This window comes from Prinia subflava, chromosome Z, assembly GCF_021018805.1.
Source record: "Prinia subflava isolate CZ2003 ecotype Zambia chromosome Z, Cam_Psub_1.2, whole genome shotgun sequence".
Taxonomy (NCBI): Eukaryota; Metazoa; Chordata; class Aves; order Passeriformes; family Cisticolidae; genus Prinia; species Prinia subflava.
Window position 1 is genome coordinate 49,360,605 of NC_086283.1, and position 18,927 is coordinate 49,379,531.

Below are 18,927 nucleotides of genomic sequence, written 5' to 3' on the forward strand. Positions count from 1 at the left end.
CTGAAGAATGTCTAAGTACTATATCTGCAGTCAAAACACACAGGACACAAACTACTGTTCTCTTGCAGCAATAACTAAAAATCTCTCAGGAAAAATATTGCACTTTTCTAGGAAATGTTCACAATATGGACAGCTAGTGCATATGAAAGGTATGGGTGCTTATCAGTAGGTGCATAACTTTACATGAAAAGATGCTTTTAGCAGGAAAAGATTCATTTTTTTTTTATTCTCTTAGAAAATAAACTCAGATGCTTCTGTAATCAAAAGCTAGACCCACATTTTAGTTAAGAGCCTTAGCATATCCCCTGCTACCACTAGCTGACCTGCTCAGGAGGATGTTTTGTCAGACAAAAGAACATGCTGATATTCAAGTGCCACTTCTGATCACAGCCAGCAGCTTTTGTATTAGTATTTTTCATGTAAGCAAAAATCTCCTCAGTAAAATGAGATTTGTGCTGTGGAAGCAGCTGGTCAAAAAGTGCAGCATTCAATTTAATACGCATACTCAACACTGGAAGGCCTTGCACTGGGCGGGGGGGGGGGGGGTTCATTTTTAACCCTTTCATTCTAGCTCTAAAACCCTTTGGTCAACTGCAAAAAGAAAACTTAACATTTATTAAATGATATGTAATACTTAAAATACTTCACATGGGCTACGATTTCTCCTCTTAACCTTTAGTAATTCTACTACAGAGAAAGGTCAGGGGTAGATATTTTGTAGGAGTTGTTAATAACTGACAAAAAATTATTACTTTAAAAATTATGACATCTCAAGGATTCAAATGAAGTAAGGATAACTGTATATTCAAGGATAACTGTAAATTAGTTTTCTGAAAGAGAACTTTTGACAAAATAGTTATCTTAGAAAGAATATTTTCAAATATCTGTAGTTTATGTGCTATGGTTGCTCAGAAACTCACACACATACAGTTCACAGTATTACTGGAGATAAGCTCTGCAACATATTTCTATTTGAAATTCACTTATCACTGAGACTGATATGGAACCCTGGTACAAACAAAACAAAAACCTAACACCCTCAAACTTCAAACAACAGCCACAAAAAAAAAACCCAAAAAAACCCACACACCGAACTCCTCCAACATTTCTTTACCTATTCCATTTTCCCAATATATCTCTTTTTAAGGGAAAAAGATGAAAGAGACAGAATTGAATCAGCAATGATGGTTTCACTGACTTACCAGAAATATCTAGCTAATTTCATTCTGTTTTTAGATCATAAACATAAATTATTTATATGTTCCACTCTGAATAATGGTGGCTGAGAGTTGCTCATAAAAAGGTAAAGACAATCTGATTTCAGAACTCTTATACAGTCTGCAGTGCTTTATAGATACATAATCCAGAATGAGTTCACAGATAAGAAACCAGTCCAGACATACAGACGTACAAGGGCACTTTCCTTAACCTCTTCACAGACCCACCCCACGTCCATCCAGATCAGGCCAGTCCTCCACTGAATCTTCAGTGAGATGAAGATTCAGACAGCAAAGAGGCACTTGGACAGTGAGCCATGCTGTGCTGCTCCTAGGAAACTGAAAGAGTATTCACTATTTTCATCCAGCAGAAACACAACACAATTTTCTTGATATTTATTTTTGAAATATCAAGCTGGAATATCACCACAGACCAGATCACCATTTAGAACTGTGCAAAAAGTTAATTACCTATTATAACAAAAGTCATAGGTAAAAATAACCAATTTGCAAATATGAAACCCTCATAAAAACCATGTGAATAATGAAAGAGGGGAAACACAGATAAGATTCCTCAGACCCCCAGAAACGTAGGTTTACCCAACACATCCAAAATCAAACATGTTTCACTAAGATCTGACGTTCATGGGTTAAAAACAGATTGAAAAGACACCATGCAATTAAGCAACCTAGGCTTTCACATGGAGGTCATGGAGCTGACAGTTTCTACAAGCTCAGATTTCTGTTCTGACCTTCTGTTGGTGGAAGATTGCAAACGTGTACACAATTCAGCTGAATCTTCTGGAAAAGACTGAGGAGTTACTTTATAATTTGTGGAGACTTTCAAAGACACAGCAATTAGGTACTTAATGCTCTCTGACTGTCAGGGGAAGATAAACACCTAGTCATTGCTAATACTTCTGGAAATAGCCACCCTTATATTTGTTTGCATATTTCAGTTTGAGTTTTAGGAAAGATTTTCCCCTGAGTACTTATCTTTCAGCCTTATAGCATTTACTATTAATAATTAATACCTGTGCCTCATCTCTACTATACAGTATCCAAGCTATATTTATTCCAAGATTAATTAGCTGTTATAGTTAGGAGGAGATTAAGTTCCTGTAAATGAATCAAACTGTTTCTGCAGAAACTTTAAATTGAAAAGTATTTGGTTTTCCAAAATGCTTCGTTCATGTAGCAATAATTTTTTAACAATTTTCCTGAAAAAGAAAAAAAATCTTACGTGAAAGAAAAATATAACATTTTGAATGAGCTTGTCAAGATAAATTTTAGAAACATTTTAAATTTTCAGCTGCAAAAGAATGTCATTAATATGTATGCCACACTGCCTGGAAGAACAGTCCACAGATGTTTTCAATTCTTCACTGTAAGTAGTTATTGTACCCTTTATTGCACTTGATAAGACTAATGAAAAACCCTAACAAAACTAGTGAGATATAAAACTGTAACTAGAGACAATAATCTTTTCTTCCTTTGTTAACATTACAGTGAATCAGGGAGAGAAGAAAACTCCAGCAATGTTGAGCAGTTTCATTTCTGTATCATATATTTGACATTGCAGTACACAAAGGCTGCTTTAATTGAAGGATGGCCTACACCCTTAAACCAGCTTGGCTTTATGTGTGATAGTACTTAATGATCACCAGAAATAATTCCTGCTGAACTTCTTGTTTCATTGAATACATGTTAGCAACATGGTTGCTGCCCAATGGGGAGGACTTTGATCCTAACCCTGCTAACTCATTGCCAAGCATCCTGAGAGGAGACTCAGGTTCAGCACTGCTGACTTCTAATCTCTTTGCCAAAAGAGGTTTCAGTAGCTGCTGAGTATCTCAGTGATCAGACAGATGCTCTCACAGAAAACAGGAGAGAAAGAAAGATACCTTGGTATCTTCTCTCAGAAGAGAGAAACATAGAAATCTTGAAGGTCAGTCATGGGATAGCTAACAAGTCTTGATGCTTCAAGTGCCAGTGGTGCATAAGCAAACTATCATGGACATCACTTTTGGTGCTGAGATCCTAGAATATGCTGAGCATTGCCTTCTGACTAAGATTTCATTGCAATTGTATGCTGTGTTTCAGACCAGTGCAATTTTTACTTTGTAAATAGAGCCTTCACCTCTGATCAGCCCTTAAACGGCGCTGAGTAGTCATTAGCGAGGCCAGGTGTGTTCTTGCTTACCCACAAATGCTGAGCAGCTGATGTGCTATCAGCTTTCACAGCAGAATCTCAGGGTGAGCAAGGATACCCTCCAAGGGTAAAAGCACCATTCTAGAAAGTCAACTCCACAAATACTAACATGCTTTTAGTAAAAACACTTCAGCCTGTTTCGACCTCTTTTAAATGAAGCCATTCCCTGAGAAGGTCTGGGAGGACTGAGCTTGGTCTTGATTCAGCACAGGCTTAAGAGTTTAAGAATAAGAAGCTGTGAGGAAAGAGGAAACAGTTACAGAATGATAGAATGCCCTGGGTTGAAAGGGACTTTAAAGACTCTTTTTTTCCACCTCCCATGCCACTGACAGAGATACCTGTCACAAGACTAGGTTGCTGAGTTTCATGCAACCTGGCCTTGAACTCCCAGGGATGGGGTACCCGCAGTTCTCTGGGCAACCTGTTCCAGTGCCTCACCAGCCTCAAAGCAAAGTCTCTTACCTCTTCCAAGCCAAGAGGCTTTTGATTAAGTCCCTGTACTTGCAAGAGGAGCAGTTAGGAAGGGGCAACTGAAAGTGGCCAAATACCATGAATACTTAAATTTTGCTTCGCAAGTAGCACCTAGCCAAGTACTTGGATGTGCATACAGTAAAAGAGAATCAGAAGAACTTGCAGGTTTTACAAAAATATTCCAGGCAAGGGCTGGATTGGAAAACTTTGTTTAATAGACAGAAAAAAGCAAGAGAATGGAGATATGAAACACTGTCAGAAAAGTTTTTTTAAAATAAATAAATAAAAATTCACCCTATATTAATCTTGAAAATTAATACCTAAACTTTTTCTTGAATTAAGAGCAAAATCAAGATAAATTTGCTTTTGTTTCAAAGAAGTGACTTGCATGGGATTACCACCCATGCCAAAAAACCAGAACAAAAACAGAAACAAAACAAAACAATATCCAAAATTCATGGAAGCTCAGACAGGGGAATTAATTAGGTGTCCACTCCATACAGGTACAAGAGATGCCAAAGGGCCCAGGGCACAACATGTGTCTCTTTCCTCATGCCCTAAAACAATATCATTTTTCCTGGTTTCAAGAACTTTTATACCAAGATGATTGACATTGTTCTGCTGTAAAAGAGCTGCTCCTCTGTATTTTTTCCAAAACCAGGGCACTGACATTATTTAGTGGCATGCTAATGAGGAAGAAACAAGGTGCATCACTATTGCAAATATTTATCTGGTCCAGAAAAGGTAGTCACATACACTAGAAGAGAATCACCATTTGTATGATTCTGAAGTGGAATTACCACTGCTGTATTTTGGAGTAGCTGAACTTATCCATAGTGTCTGCATCAGTTGAACATCTGGCCATAAAATCTGCATATACTGATCTATGTATGACCCACTACATTCTCACAGGCAACATGTTAATGGGGAAAAAAATGGCGCCTTTTTATCAATACATCTTGCAAAATGATTTGGTTTGCAAAATTACTAATCTTCACACAAAATATTTAATTAATAAAAATTCTGCTGAATTAAGTGTATATGTGTATACATTCTCTGCACGATACTATTCATTTCTGTCACATTTTTATTTAGTACATAAGTGCAACTCTACTGGTAAAAGCAAGCTGCATTTAACTCAGCACTTAGTCTCTGAAAATGGTCTGAGGCAAGCATTTAGAAAAAGAACAAGAGCAGTAGCTCCCATTGTGCTCAATGGGCTTTTTCCACACATTAAAATTTGTTTGTAAATCTCTGTAGGCTTTTACCAGTTTGTCCAAACTCCCATTTCTAACACTTCTTTCAAATTCTTGACAGCTACAATGAATTTTATTCCTGCCCATGGTTTTCTAAAAACAATTTCTCAATACTAGTGACTTTATACTTAGTTTACTTTGGAGTGTTTCAGAACTAAGAATTACAGGGCAACTTTTCCCTGATCACCTTCTTGAAGCTAATTTACATCGTATCTTTCTCATTTGCTTTTGTTTACTCTCTGACTCTCTCTTACTTATTCTTTCTCACTCACCTATTTTCCTATCTGTATTATTCTTGTTTAATCCATCTCTGGATGAAATCCATTTCTATTAGATATAATTCTCACTGCCTTCTTTGTTCCTTTTCCAGTTCTACAATTTTTTTTTTTTTTTAATCAGCATGACCTGAACTGTACACAGCAAGCAGTGTTACAGCAAGAGTTCATGCAAATGCAATAACTTTTGTGATAACTCTGTCCTGGATCAGAAGTTCATATGTATGGATAACAATTAAGATTTTTCTTGACCTATGGCTCAGTCACTCCAGGGTTCTGCTCCTAATAGTTCTGTTCTACGCCTTCACAGAGATTGGAGGTCACTCAGACAGATCTCTCTTCTCCCAACTGTGTGGAGTATTACAACCCCTTATACAAAAACACAACTTCATTAAACTGACGTGCAAGTTATCTGATGTGTCTTTCTGCCAACCTTCACCACTCTCATGTGGGACTAGGTACCCATTTTTAGAAACATGTATTATATAGCTGCTCTTGCTAAAGCAGAGATCAGCTGCACCCAAGATTTGCTGACCCTTTCCAAAGGTCTCTCTGATGAGGAACTGCTGTACATTTTGTCTACAGCACCCATTGAAAAGAGAACCACTACTTCATGATAAAGAAATAAATTACCAACAGACCAGAAACTACAATTTCCTTCCCTAATAAATACTAGTACAATGCTGAACTACTTAGCTTATAAGTTTAAACAAATATTCTGCCCAGGTCAGTTGTGACATACTTTGGTATACAATTGGGTCCCCCCACCACCCTTACAATTGAAATAAATGAAACAAAATCTGACAAAAAAAAACCCTACATCTGTGTAGAATTTTCACCATATTTAAGCTTGAAAGCAAAATGAGAATTGTATCTGCAGCAGTTCTTTAGGGGGAAATTAGCAGGCAAGCCAACAAATCTATAGTGTCCAGTGTCAGCTTTCTATCAAAGCACCAAACTGGGCTCTGCCCTCTGGAAAATCCCAGTGTATTCAAAGCTACCATTCAGGATCAGCTGCACAGAGGGAGTGCACTCATAGAGTAGTTTCATTAATTTGAAAGCTATGTATTCATACTGCCAGACATACAAGCACAGAGCTAAAACCACTGCACTGTTCTGCTGCTCCCAGACAGCCCTGCAGCACACCCACATAACAAAGCATCTTAATGCTTAAGGGTGATTATGATTCCAAACATCTCCATAGTGACAGGTAAGACTTCACTGTTGCTTCAGGGTCCTACAAAGCCTTTTCTTGATACTTCCAATCTACCCCATGGGTAGCTCCAAGGTATTTCAGCCTAAATACCAACTCACACGTCCGCATTCAAGAACAAAACCACAGGCATATGCTCAGATTGATCCACTGGGAGTGAAAAATAAAAGGAAATAAGTATTTCGAAGTTTGAATCATTGCTCAAGTGTCCTTCTGAAGGGACTTAAAGACTGTATTTTGCCACACTAACATCATCTTTCTGTTGACTGTCCCCTTGCCCTCAAGAACAAAGGCCTCTATCAACAAGAAATCCACTCTACAGAAGATGCTGAACAGCAGCTATATCATTCTATTCTCATCTCATACCAGCCCAAAAACACAAAGAAGCTGCTCAATAAACCCAGGGTATCTGGCACAGAATTAGCCATTCTGCATTTCCACAAGTGCAAGAGTGTCACAATTGACTTCATACAGTACCTAGTATATGAAAAGTACCAGGAATAGTTCCTTGAGTAGGGGAATTAGTAACAGCTCATCCAGGCTGGTTCCTATTTGAAACTGTTAAAAAGTACAAGCTCCAAATTATTATTTCTGGGTTCTTACACTGTATCTCTCTTTACTCTCTTGAGATTTTCTGGGTTGGGTTTGTCCTTCAGTGTTTTCCTCAGTAAGAAAAATAACAGGGTTCTATCCACCTATATGGCAACTTATCTTCATGAAACCTAACAGGAACTTAACACTTGAGGACTATATACACAAAACATCAAGGCTGGAAGACACTTTTAACATCATCCAGTCCCATCATTCACCCAGCACTACGACTGTAACCCTTAAATCACTAAACCACACCACCCATCAAGATCCAGACTCCTCTTGAGCACCTCCAGGTGCACTCCATCACGTCCCAGGGAAACCTATTTCCTGACCACCCTAACAGTGAAAATACTTGCTAATAACTAGTCTGAATTTCCACTGTCTCAGCCTAAGGCTATTGCCTCTGGTCCTATCACTGCGGGCACAGTAAAAGAGACCAGCCTCCACCTCACTGCACCCTCCTTCCAGGGAGTTGTGGAGAGCAATAAGGTCCCCTGAGCCTCCTCTTCTCCAGACTAAACAAACCCAGACCCCTCAGCCATTCCTCATATGACTGACGTGCTTTCTAGTCCTTTCATGAGCCTTGTTGTCCTTCTCTGGACACTCTCCAGCACATCAAAGTCCTTTTTAAAGTGAGGGGCCCAGAAGTGAACACAGGATTCGAAGTGTGGCCTCACCAGTCCAGAGGGATGATCTTTGCCTTGGTAAAATTTCAACAAAAAATAGCTTCAAATGTTTACAGTTTGGAGTCACGGAGAAGGGCAATGTGACCCCACATAATGTTCTCAGAAATCCACGTGAAAAAGTCAACAGTTAATCTATGAACACTACAAACTCCTTTGTTCTCAGTATCATTAGACATAAAATGACATACCACAATTTACTATTAGTACACCATGGACATTTTGAATCTGCACTAAGGCATTTTCCCCAAAGGAACATCCAAATGTGACACCAAAAGATACAACACGATGGAGAACCTAGGGATTTTAACTGCTAGTTCAATTTGATTTCACTGTCACTGCTACTTTCCCATAGACTCAAAGACATAAAAGAAGATAAAATGCTGCCTTCTGTTAAGACTGTCTTCCAGAGTTTGGTGAGGGTTTTTTTGTCTGGAGTAGAGAAAACCATAGAAAATTTTTAAAACTTTAAGTATGCCCAAAACATACACACTTGTTTATTTATGTAGAAGGAGAGGATTATTATAAAAGTGGAAATATATATCTGGAGCCACACAGGGGGTAGCAGCAGCAAATCACCTATCAAACACAACCTACAGAACCACCTAACACCCAGGAAAGATGATTAATTACTGTACACAAAAATACCTACAGCACAGGCCTGAGAATTTTATTACAGAAATGCAAAGATGCTTATTGAGAGGACCAACCTGAAGAACCCCACAAAGCTTGACAAATCCCATCTGTTTTCTGTATCACAGATTTTAATTTCATGCAGCCTGTGATGGATGAAACAGAACAACTGCTTTCGCCTGATAAACATAATAGGATTTCTTCTTACCTATCCCAAAAATCATACACTAAGAGAAAACTAAAAATCCCAAATTCCAATGTATTGTCAGAGCCTAGAGCTGCACTGTGCTGACTCTGAGTCATGCCTATAGATTCTTTTCTAGTTTAAGTGCCCAGAACTACACAAATCAGAACATATCTAATTATTATTATTATTATTAATAATAATAATAAGAAGAAGAATACATGAAGTGAGGGGAAAATTAATTTAATAATGCCACTTTAAGAACCTCTACAGATTATAGCCCAAGTACAAATACTCAGAGATACATAACTTTGTATTAGAACTTACATGTTTATTAAAAAAAACCCAATTAACTTTACTTAAAAGCAAATTTAGTCAGAGATTATATACATACCCTCTGCTTCTCAGGGTCAACATATCGAATGCCAAAATAGTCTTTTTCCAGCAAGCTGTAATAGTTGCAGATGTGATCTAGAAGAAACTGACCTTTGGTTTCCCTCTGTAAAATGATAAAGAAATTATATATTACATTGAGTATTCCGAATTTGCTGTCTAAAATCTAAGTAAAGTGTCAAGGAAAATGGTACTTGGATTTTGTTGTTATTCAGATGAGGACAAGGATTTAACCATTTATCTTCTCTGAAAAATTCAAGAGATTGATGATTAACACACTCCCTGTACATTCACAGATTGGTTAAGAAAATACTAATCCTACCACAGGAAAACTCATGCTGCTCTAATGGCTACAAATTTGTAAGGCTTGATATACTACTGGTAATCATATTTCCATGGATGCAACAATGGCATAACAGATATTCATTTACATATAGAATTTCAAAACACTCTGGTTTTTTTTATCCCCCAGAATTGAATGCAGATCTGAATGTGAGTATTCTATTGGATCTTTACACTGTGCCCACAGCAAGAGAGATCTGATCCTTAATTCCCTCAGTTAAGTCAGAGCTAAGTACAAAGAACAAATGCCCAAATGACTGAAAGAGAGGTTTTCATCTTTATGTTGATACTGTGTAACTATGGCCTTATCAAATCTTACTGTTACATATGATATTTAGCTAACAGTCTCATTCTTTCTTTCTGTTTCCCTTGATCTCAAGAGTAGGTGTCTATTCTCCTTTATCTGATGCCTAATATAGAGATCCTACATGAGTTTTCACATTTCTTCCGATCCAGCTAATGTGAAGGTTCATGTTGGGGTTTTTTCTGCATTTGTGGCAATATTAGCATGGGGCTAGTTTTCCTAAACAGTCCTCTCCAAGCAGACAAAGGTGCTTCACTACACAGCGGCATCAGGTCTCTGCATTTTTTTTTCCCTCCATGTGCCTACCCTGCTCCTGCACCAAGCCACCTCTGGTGTGGACCAAGTAAGTGAGTCTCTACCCTTTGCTGACATGAAACAATTCGAATTTAGCTCTTTATTATCTACTGAATAGAAACTGCACAGGACATGAAACCATTTTATATAAAAATAATACTTAATTATTTTTCTCCAAACTCCTCCCTTAAAGCTTTAATGCTATGCCCTAAAGTTCAAACTTTTTCATAAGTAGTTAAGAGGAAATTTAAGCCATAAAGAGCATGGCAAACAAAGTTGAAAGGATAGCACCTATGTATCTCATGGTACTTTACCAGCCTGGGTATTGCTAGCATCTTCATTTTGCACAGAAGCAGCTGAGCCAAAGCCACTCCCATGGCCTGTCAGAGGTCATACTCTAAAGGGCAGAGGAAGCAAGAGCCCGGGCACCACCACTGTCTGGTGAGACCTACTGCTTCCCACAGGAAAAATGAGACATGCCTCAAGGCTGGGGAGTTAAAAAATAATAATACAATCAGTAAACTAAATTTTTGGTCTCTTATCTTTACAGTTAATAAAGAATTCTCATGTAGATGCAGTTGCTTGTCTTTTGATTTCCATCACTCAACTAACAGATAACTAAATAAAAAGCACCCTCATTTACGGTCCTGACGGTGAGATGCATTGCCCTTCTCTGTGCTGAGGCTCCTGCAGACGTAACCTTGCTTGCCAGAGGGACCTCCTCTCCTCCCAAATTCACTTCCAACCACAATGGAATTGCTAATTTCTCTACAGATTCCCTTTTCCTAGATGTGGGTGCCTCTGTTTCAAATGCTACCTGTGTAAGCCACCTGCTGCCCCTACTCCCGTTTGTCTCCACCTTCTACCTCCTATAAATTTAAGTCCTGTACTCTTCCATACTCTTCTACTTGCCTGGAGATATCTCTGCCTTGTCTGCACATGGTGCTTCCATAATTTGTTTTCCTGTTTTTAAAGCCATTGTCAAAGGACATTAACACAACTTGTCTCTTCGGTTTGTGCTCATGCAGCCTCATGCTTTGCACCCTACATTGTTACCTCTTTCCATGTAACCTAGACGCAACAGGTTTCCTTCTGTAATTGTTTCCTTCTAGCCTCAAGACATTTAAAAATCAACTTGTGTACTGCTAAGAGTGGTTAACACATTCACTGACATCTTTTGTACTGTACCCTGTTGCATCCTGAAGACAACATAGAAATTTCCTTTCCTTAAAAAGATAAGTTCTTCAAAGATTGAAAAATACAAAAGGAAAACCGTCACTCTCCCTGTGGCTGACATAAAAAAGCTCTACACTTATGCAGTCATATTTCAATTAACTGTTTTCGAACTCAAAATGTCTGCAAGTGTCTGGAAAGCTTTGTGACTATGACAGACCATCGAAATATGGACAAAATTGCATTGTGACATTTAATTACAAAGACAGTAGGAAAAATTATAAACGTGGACATGACATTTAAGTTGCATACAGTTTTGAATGAATCTACAGCAAATTAAATAGGACTGGGAAATAACAGCTATTAGATGACCATAGTACAATCAAACATGAAAACAGATTTTACCAGCAACAGTGTATAAACAAAATCCATTATTTAAAACACTGCAAATGAGGAAAACAGACAATCCATATTTTTATGTGACAATATTAGAGGGTGTTACTGGAAGAACAGCCAGTAATGCAATTTCCTACAACAAACTACTAGGGGTTCACGTTCTAATCTATGAATTTTAAAAGTCTTTTGCTTCAGACACTTAAATAATCACAAATGTCTGGGTTTCTGAAGAAACTGATAACAAGGACAGCACACGTAATGTTTACAGTAACAACGTTCTGTTTCTAAAAGGAACGGATGCCCTAGTTTTCTTCCTTGGAAAATAGATGATGAAAACAAACCAAACAAAAAAGAGCAAAAAGCCTCCAAGCTAGATTCATGCTCTACCAACCTTTAAGCCTTCCAATGATAAATAAAAGGGACTAATTAATAACTTCACCCTTGGTTAGTACACCCCCTTCAGTTCATTACATTTTTAAAAAATATTCAAGATGCACAGAAGTGGGCTAATTCAGCACATGTGTAATGTAGTGAGAGTCCTCCTATGAAATTGTGAATGTTCTGCTATTAATGCCTTCTAGACATCTGAAATTTTTGAAAAAACATAGACCTTAAGTGATACACAGAGGAAAATACTTGATGTGGCACACAGCACATCAAGTCCTAGTTTGTAATAGATTTTACAACACAAAGGATGGGCAAAGGCAGTTAATTTTATTTTCTGCAACAGGATACATAAACATTTTCTACATTTCTCTAACCGTGCTTCAAATTCTTCTGAGCTTTAGAATCGAACAATCCTTTTCCATTTATTACACATTAGTGCATATTGCCATGCTACAAGTGAATATATTAGAAGCAAATTTCTTTCTGATTTGTGAAAGAATCTGAATAACATAAATTAAAAACAGCTAGTCATCCACAACAGAGCAGAGGAAGGGATTTGGGTCAGAGAATAATGAATATAAAACATCGCCTGAAATTTCAGACAGTTTCCATACAGCTTGCCAATTAAGTGATCCTTAAAAAAAAAAAAAAAAGAAAACAAACAACAAAAAAACCCCAAATAAACAAAAACAAGCCCAAAACCCTTCTATACAAAAAAGTACTTTGCAGCAATTCAGACAAATAATTTTATATTACATTTTAGAATGTTTGTCAGAAAGGAAAAAATTACATAATAGAGAAAGCCATTATTTCAAACACCACAGAAGAATTTCAGTCACAGACAACAGTAATCTGAAAGTAAAAATCAAGCTGTACATTTAAAATTTTCACAGGTCAAATATTTAAGAATTATACCACAGTTTACTCAGAAACCATCAATTATTTTCCATTAAAGAAGTTATAGGCAGGCAGAAATAAGAGTCAGAAAAGTCTGTAAGCAAGAAATAGGAAATGTCCTGAATTGTAATCAATACATTGTTTTCAAAGAAAGAATAACATTAAATAAGTCACTTTTTTCCAAGTCTAATAATTCAAATATATCTGTCTATCTCAAATGAGAAATATTTTCCTTCAGATTTTTGCAACCCATGCACTGGCTTTAAACAAAGTCTATAATGTAGATATTCCACACACTCAAAACAAAATTTGGAGATTTCTATAAATAATTTGAGGAATGGCTTTTTGATTTATTTAGATAAACAGGCACAGACAAGATCAGTATGTTTTTCCTAAGGCAGTATTTGAATATCTGACCTTAATACCACTAAAATCCGACAACAAACCCCAACACATATGCAACGGATATAATGTAACCATAAACCATGTAAATGCCAAAATCCCCAAACACACAAGGTCAGTTTGCAAATAACTGTTAAACACTGCTTTTTAAGCTGGATCAAAAGTTTTCACTCCTACAGAAACAAACATGTATCAAACTAAATTTGCATCTGTGGCAAAAGAATTACGCAGAACTGGGGATGTTCTGTACTCCAACAGGAATGAAAACATGATCACACAGAGTCTTCCATTGATGCCTTTTTCTTAGCTCTATGAACTGAGTAATAAACTGGAGAAATGCTTCATTTTCCCTACCAGACACTCTTATTACAGCTTCCATTTCTGCAACTCTGCACAGTTATGACTGAGTAATCTAATTCCTTGATAATTTCTCTTGTATACAGAAACTAATCCAAACAACAATCTTTGTCAGTCTTGAGCAGTTTAACACATTATCCCCATCTCATGCTTGCTTTGGCGATTTCTTTTTTTATTTCAACTATCTTGATGCAACCTAAAAAGCAAGGCAGAGTGTAACTTGTTCTATCAATTTAACAATTCTCCAGTAACGTAAAATGAGACCACAAAACCTTTGTGACTGCTTCCTAAATCTGAAAGTGAGAGAAAAACTACTTAGAGTAGTTTAAGATCATACATTCAGTTAAATCCTTTCCCTAGTTGCATTTGCTTCACTGTGGAGTTCTGTGTCTATTTATCTGAATGTTGTCACAAGGAAGAGCAGGAATCACAAGCAGATTAAACACAGTGTTTCTGCTCTGTTATCTAACCACCGGAGTCCTGCCAGCTGTGCTTATCTCTGTCAGGAAGCCACTGACAGTACTAAGAAGTGTGCAAAGTCACAAACACCGTATTTATTTGTCCTGGGGATTTCAGTCCTCATCCCATAAGTGTCTTTACTTGTGTAAACAGCTCCCAACAGTGACCCTGTGTGTAAAGCTGGTCACATACATAAATGCTTACTTCAGCGTAGAGCCACAAACAAACAAACAAACCAAAACAAAATGCTAAAAAACAAACCACCCTAAAAAAAAACCCAACCAAAAAACCATCAACACAACAAACAAAGCACAATGAAACTAACATTTCTGTCTAAATTAATGGAAAGGCAGGTTCTCAGGCAAGGCAAGCATACTTTTTGATTTTGTATGCTTGTTTTCTTAGGTGTGCAACGTATTTTTAAGTTCTATGGATGTAAAAGAATTAAAAACATGTACTGGAGAACAATCATGATAGAACTATAGAAAAAAAAACAACCCAGTCAGAAAAACTGACAAAATCATTGGGAGGAAAAAAAAAAGGCATCCTTACCCACTGAAAACTGAAAAAGATATTCTGTGGACAATACGTAACAACAAATATAAAAAGCAACAGAGCTCAACTGCGTCTTTACTGCCATATCTCGCGTTTTTGACTTTTCTTTGGACATCCTCTACCAGTGATAAGGTAGTATTTCTTCTAGGCTTTTCATGAGAGATGTAACTTGAACCCAAACAGGCACAGGTCTTCCATTCCATGGACAATGGAATAGTTCAGTATGGGGCCAGCTGTCGTACACCAAAGTGTGGCTGTGAGAGGACACCTGGGAGCGATTCTCTGCTCATGTCCGCTTCCATACAGCTATCATCACATTTGTATTTCTCTCCAGTGGCATAGCAAAGAAGTTCACTAAGCTCCACTGGATTGAGATGTGCCCTGGAATGAGGCTCATTTAATAGCAACCCTTCGAAATGGAATAGGGAGAAGAACCAAGGGTACAGAGAAGGAAGGCAACTAGGCATGCCCAAGTTTCTCAGTATCTTCTAGATCAATTTTAAAGTCTTGCCTGAATAACAGAATCTGGAACAGAACCTTCATTCTGCAGCAACCAAAGTCAGTGAGGTGGAACAGATTCAACTACAACGTGGCAAAACTGCGCCAGCTCTAACCCTGACAATCTCCAATGCCCTCTGCAAATTTCTTATGGCTCTTTGGATTTATGGATTCACTGAGACTACAGATGACAGCAAGTACTTACAAGACAGATACACAGACACATCCTTTGCCAGTTTTTCTTCCTTCTTTGGAAACAACAGGAACATATGAAAATGCTTCACAAGAACAGAACATTGAATAATGCCTTCAAAATATACAGAACAATAAAAGCATGACTATGCTTTTATTTCTCAGCTGAAGTGGTATAACTCTTTAAAAGGAATTCCTTCCCTCCATAACCAGCATCCTAGAGTATTTTATACTATTTGAAAATACACTGGAAATCTAGTCTACTCTAGTATATAACATTTAACTGGAAAATTTTCTCAGCTGTAAGAAGAGCCAGTTATAACTTATTTCTTTTATTGTCATTTAAGCTCCAACATAAAAAAGGCAAAAAACTTTTGCTGAAAGAAAACAAACAAATTGGAAGATTTTATTTTAGAAACGAAGTATTTATCACAGATTGTTCTTCTGTTAGCATTGAAGAATTAATTATATTTCTAAAAATGTAAAACAAAGCAAAAAAAAGGGCCAAGGATTTTTAATGAAAAGCACAAAACATGACACTGCAATAAAATTAGCTTATATTTACCCAATTCTAACAGTCCTCTTCCACATATTATTTTATATTAGTTATCTCTTGCAAAGTATATATTTTGTTCTACATACCAGTTAATAGTTCTGTATTAATTAAAAATCATTTATATCAACATAATCTAATTTGAGAACTTAGGAAAGGAAGAATTTTTAAATCTGTCATTTAATACATTTTATCATATATAAAAGTGTGTGAATAGATGATAGAAAACACTAGAGAACTAATGCCCATCTTATTTCATTGGGAATTTAGCCATCAGTAGTGATAAAGAATACTTCATGTCTGAGACACAAACTATCCATACTCCTCTGGTTTTAGAAATCATTTGGTAATCTGCAATGGGTCCTAAAGAACATCATTTTTACGAATATATTTTATAAATATATTTAAACTGCAATTTCTAAGCTCTTAATTATCAGTTGAGCTCCAAGCTATAGATACTAATAAAGAGAGCTAAAGGGAAAAGAACTCCATAAACTAGTCTTTATTTATAGTTTCTTTTGGGCAAGAAATATACAAATACATCTTAAAAATAAAGGAGAAAGGAAAGAAAAAATAATAATGTCTATTGAGAAGAAGAGAAATAAGGGAAGAACAATTTCAAGGCTGTATGTGTGAAAGTAGCTGAGGAAGTTCTATTAATCTTAAATTAAACTGCATGGATGAATGTACACAGCATTGAAAATTTACCCAGAAATAACTGCTGCAGTGGGGTCAGAAACAAACTTGCCAAATTCCTCTATGTGCTAACTTGTTAGGAAAACAAAGATAATTCGAGGTTATTTTTCTTTAATTTGCACTGTTCATTTGCCACAGATGGACAGACTTGTCCATGAGGCAGTATATTTTTATGCTGTCTTAAATTAGGGTTATTGTATGAGGATAATGATCAAGTAATAATAGATGAAGAGAAAAAGGAGAAAATTACACCACAAAAAATTTTCATTGCATGGGACGTGCCAGTCCCATGCAATGGAAACTATTCTAAAAGCAAAATATTGTGGAAAATGAAAAGTATATTCTACTACAGAGTAAAACCTAGACAGCAGCAGTGAAGACAGGTAACAGCTTTCACACAATCAGTTCTTGACCTCAGTGATATTCTGCAAGTAAATGACTCATGGGTAAGTTATAAATAATAAAAATAAATATTTATAGTTCACATACTGCAGCTCTCAAAAGTCTCCACCAGTCTGGCCAGCAAGTGCTGAGGAAACCACAAATGCAATATTAATTTACAGGGCTCATGCTCACTTTCTGTTGTGCACATGGGCATCACTTAGCCATTTAGGTTTTGTGTCCCTGAAGTGTCAGCCTCACAGAAGGCTTGAAGCATTAACTGCTCGCTTCTGGTAACAGCATCCATTAGCGCAGCATTTGTGATGCCATCTGAGGCACTATTGATTTCTTAAAAGGAATGGAGTCCTTCTGTCAACAAATCTATCATTTTATTCAGTATCCAGCACTGTTCAGCAAACCTGACTCTGCTTTCTCTCTTTCATTCTTGACATCATCCCACATCTAAGAAAGTGGATTAGAGATTTCAAGAATGAGTTCTCAGTCCCCAAAACAAAGCAACAAAAAAGGGCAAACCACGATTTTAATAAAAATACCTAATGTCCCCCAGTACAGGTGACGGTCAACAATCCTCCCTTAGCCTGAATCTTCTCAGTAGTTTCAAAAAACAGACAAATCAGTACATATTCAAGTAGAAATCCAAGTACCACTCTTTAAATACATCTTTTCCAACAGATGCATAGCAGTCCGCCCTTATGTTACAAGAAGTGTTTTTTAAAAAAGAAGAGCAACCCAAAATTCTCCTAGCCAAACAAGACACTTCCTGAGCACAGGCAAAAGAGACATCCAGCACAGTGTGGCACAGCTCACTTATGCTGACCACAGTCAGCTGGGGTTGTTGCAAGGATGTCCCTTCAGGAGCACATTCCAGGAACAGACTGAACCACAGCCATGGTAAGGGTCCCGCAGGAGAAAACACACCTTTGCTTCCTCGCCAAGTGGGAGAGAAGGGCAGCTTGAAAGAAGCTGTGAGCAGAGCTGGGGAGCTCCTGCAAGCACTGAGAGGGGCCCCTTAGCTGGTCCCCCTCCAGCCCCTCACAGCTTGGGGTTATCCCCACATGTTGGTCGCCTTGCATGAGGAAACACCTCGTGAATGTCTGCAAGCATGAAGTAGGATGTGCATGCACCCCTGGGAGGAAGGGAGGAAGAAAAGCAAGAGCATGGAACATAACCCCTAGAGGGGATGAAGTAATGCCCATTTGAAAGGCTATTAGAGTGATGTGAAAGGCTAAGAGCTTACATAATGAACAGAATGTACAAGTAGATATTAGAGAAATTTGATCCATCACTAGGTGGATTATTCCAGAATCACAAACCCAGCTGTATAGTCATTCATCTGGCTATATCATCTCTGGAGCACACCCAATCACAAGAGCTGCAACTCACAAAAAATGTCTCCTGACAGACAAGACCCTCAATCATGGTGATGAAGTCATCAGCTCTCAGTGATCCAGCTGAAAGTGCGGCTCATACACTAATCTGATGTGATAAAGGCCTAGATAAAAACTTTTGGTTAACTGAGGAATCCTCACCATGCTATGCATTTGAACTGTCAGATAGACACACCATATAATTATATCATTATGCCTCAGAGGACACCTGTCATAATACCTACTGTGCATTTTCAAAAATGTTTTTGTGGAAGAGGGTGAGGATAAACACAAAGATCTCCAACCTTCTACTTATTTAGAATCCACCAACACACATTTTTTTCAACTACCCATCTTGCTTACCTGCCTCAGTTTAGTAACTCCTTTTTATCCACCTTTGGTAATATTTCAGTATGCTTAATCACTTTTCCTATGTGCCTTGACTGCAGAAATTTTGTAACTTCAAGGATCATGTTGGCTCATTTCCCACTTAGCAAAGTGCCTTACTCCTGTACTTTCTTT

General features: G+C 37.4%; 1 protein-coding gene across 1 annotated transcript in view; it reads right to left on the bottom strand.

Annotated features, from left to right (window-relative positions):
- FRMD3 (FERM domain containing 3) overlaps window positions 1-18,927 on the bottom strand; it is a 124,089-nt gene that overhangs the window by 58,698 nt on the left and 46,464 nt on the right. Inside the window, exon 2 of the mRNA XM_063423160.1 lies at window positions 9,133-9,237. Coding sequence (XP_063279230.1) covers window positions 9,133-9,237 — 105 coding nt within the window. The remainder of the gene's footprint in view (window positions 1-9,132; window positions 9,238-18,927) is intronic.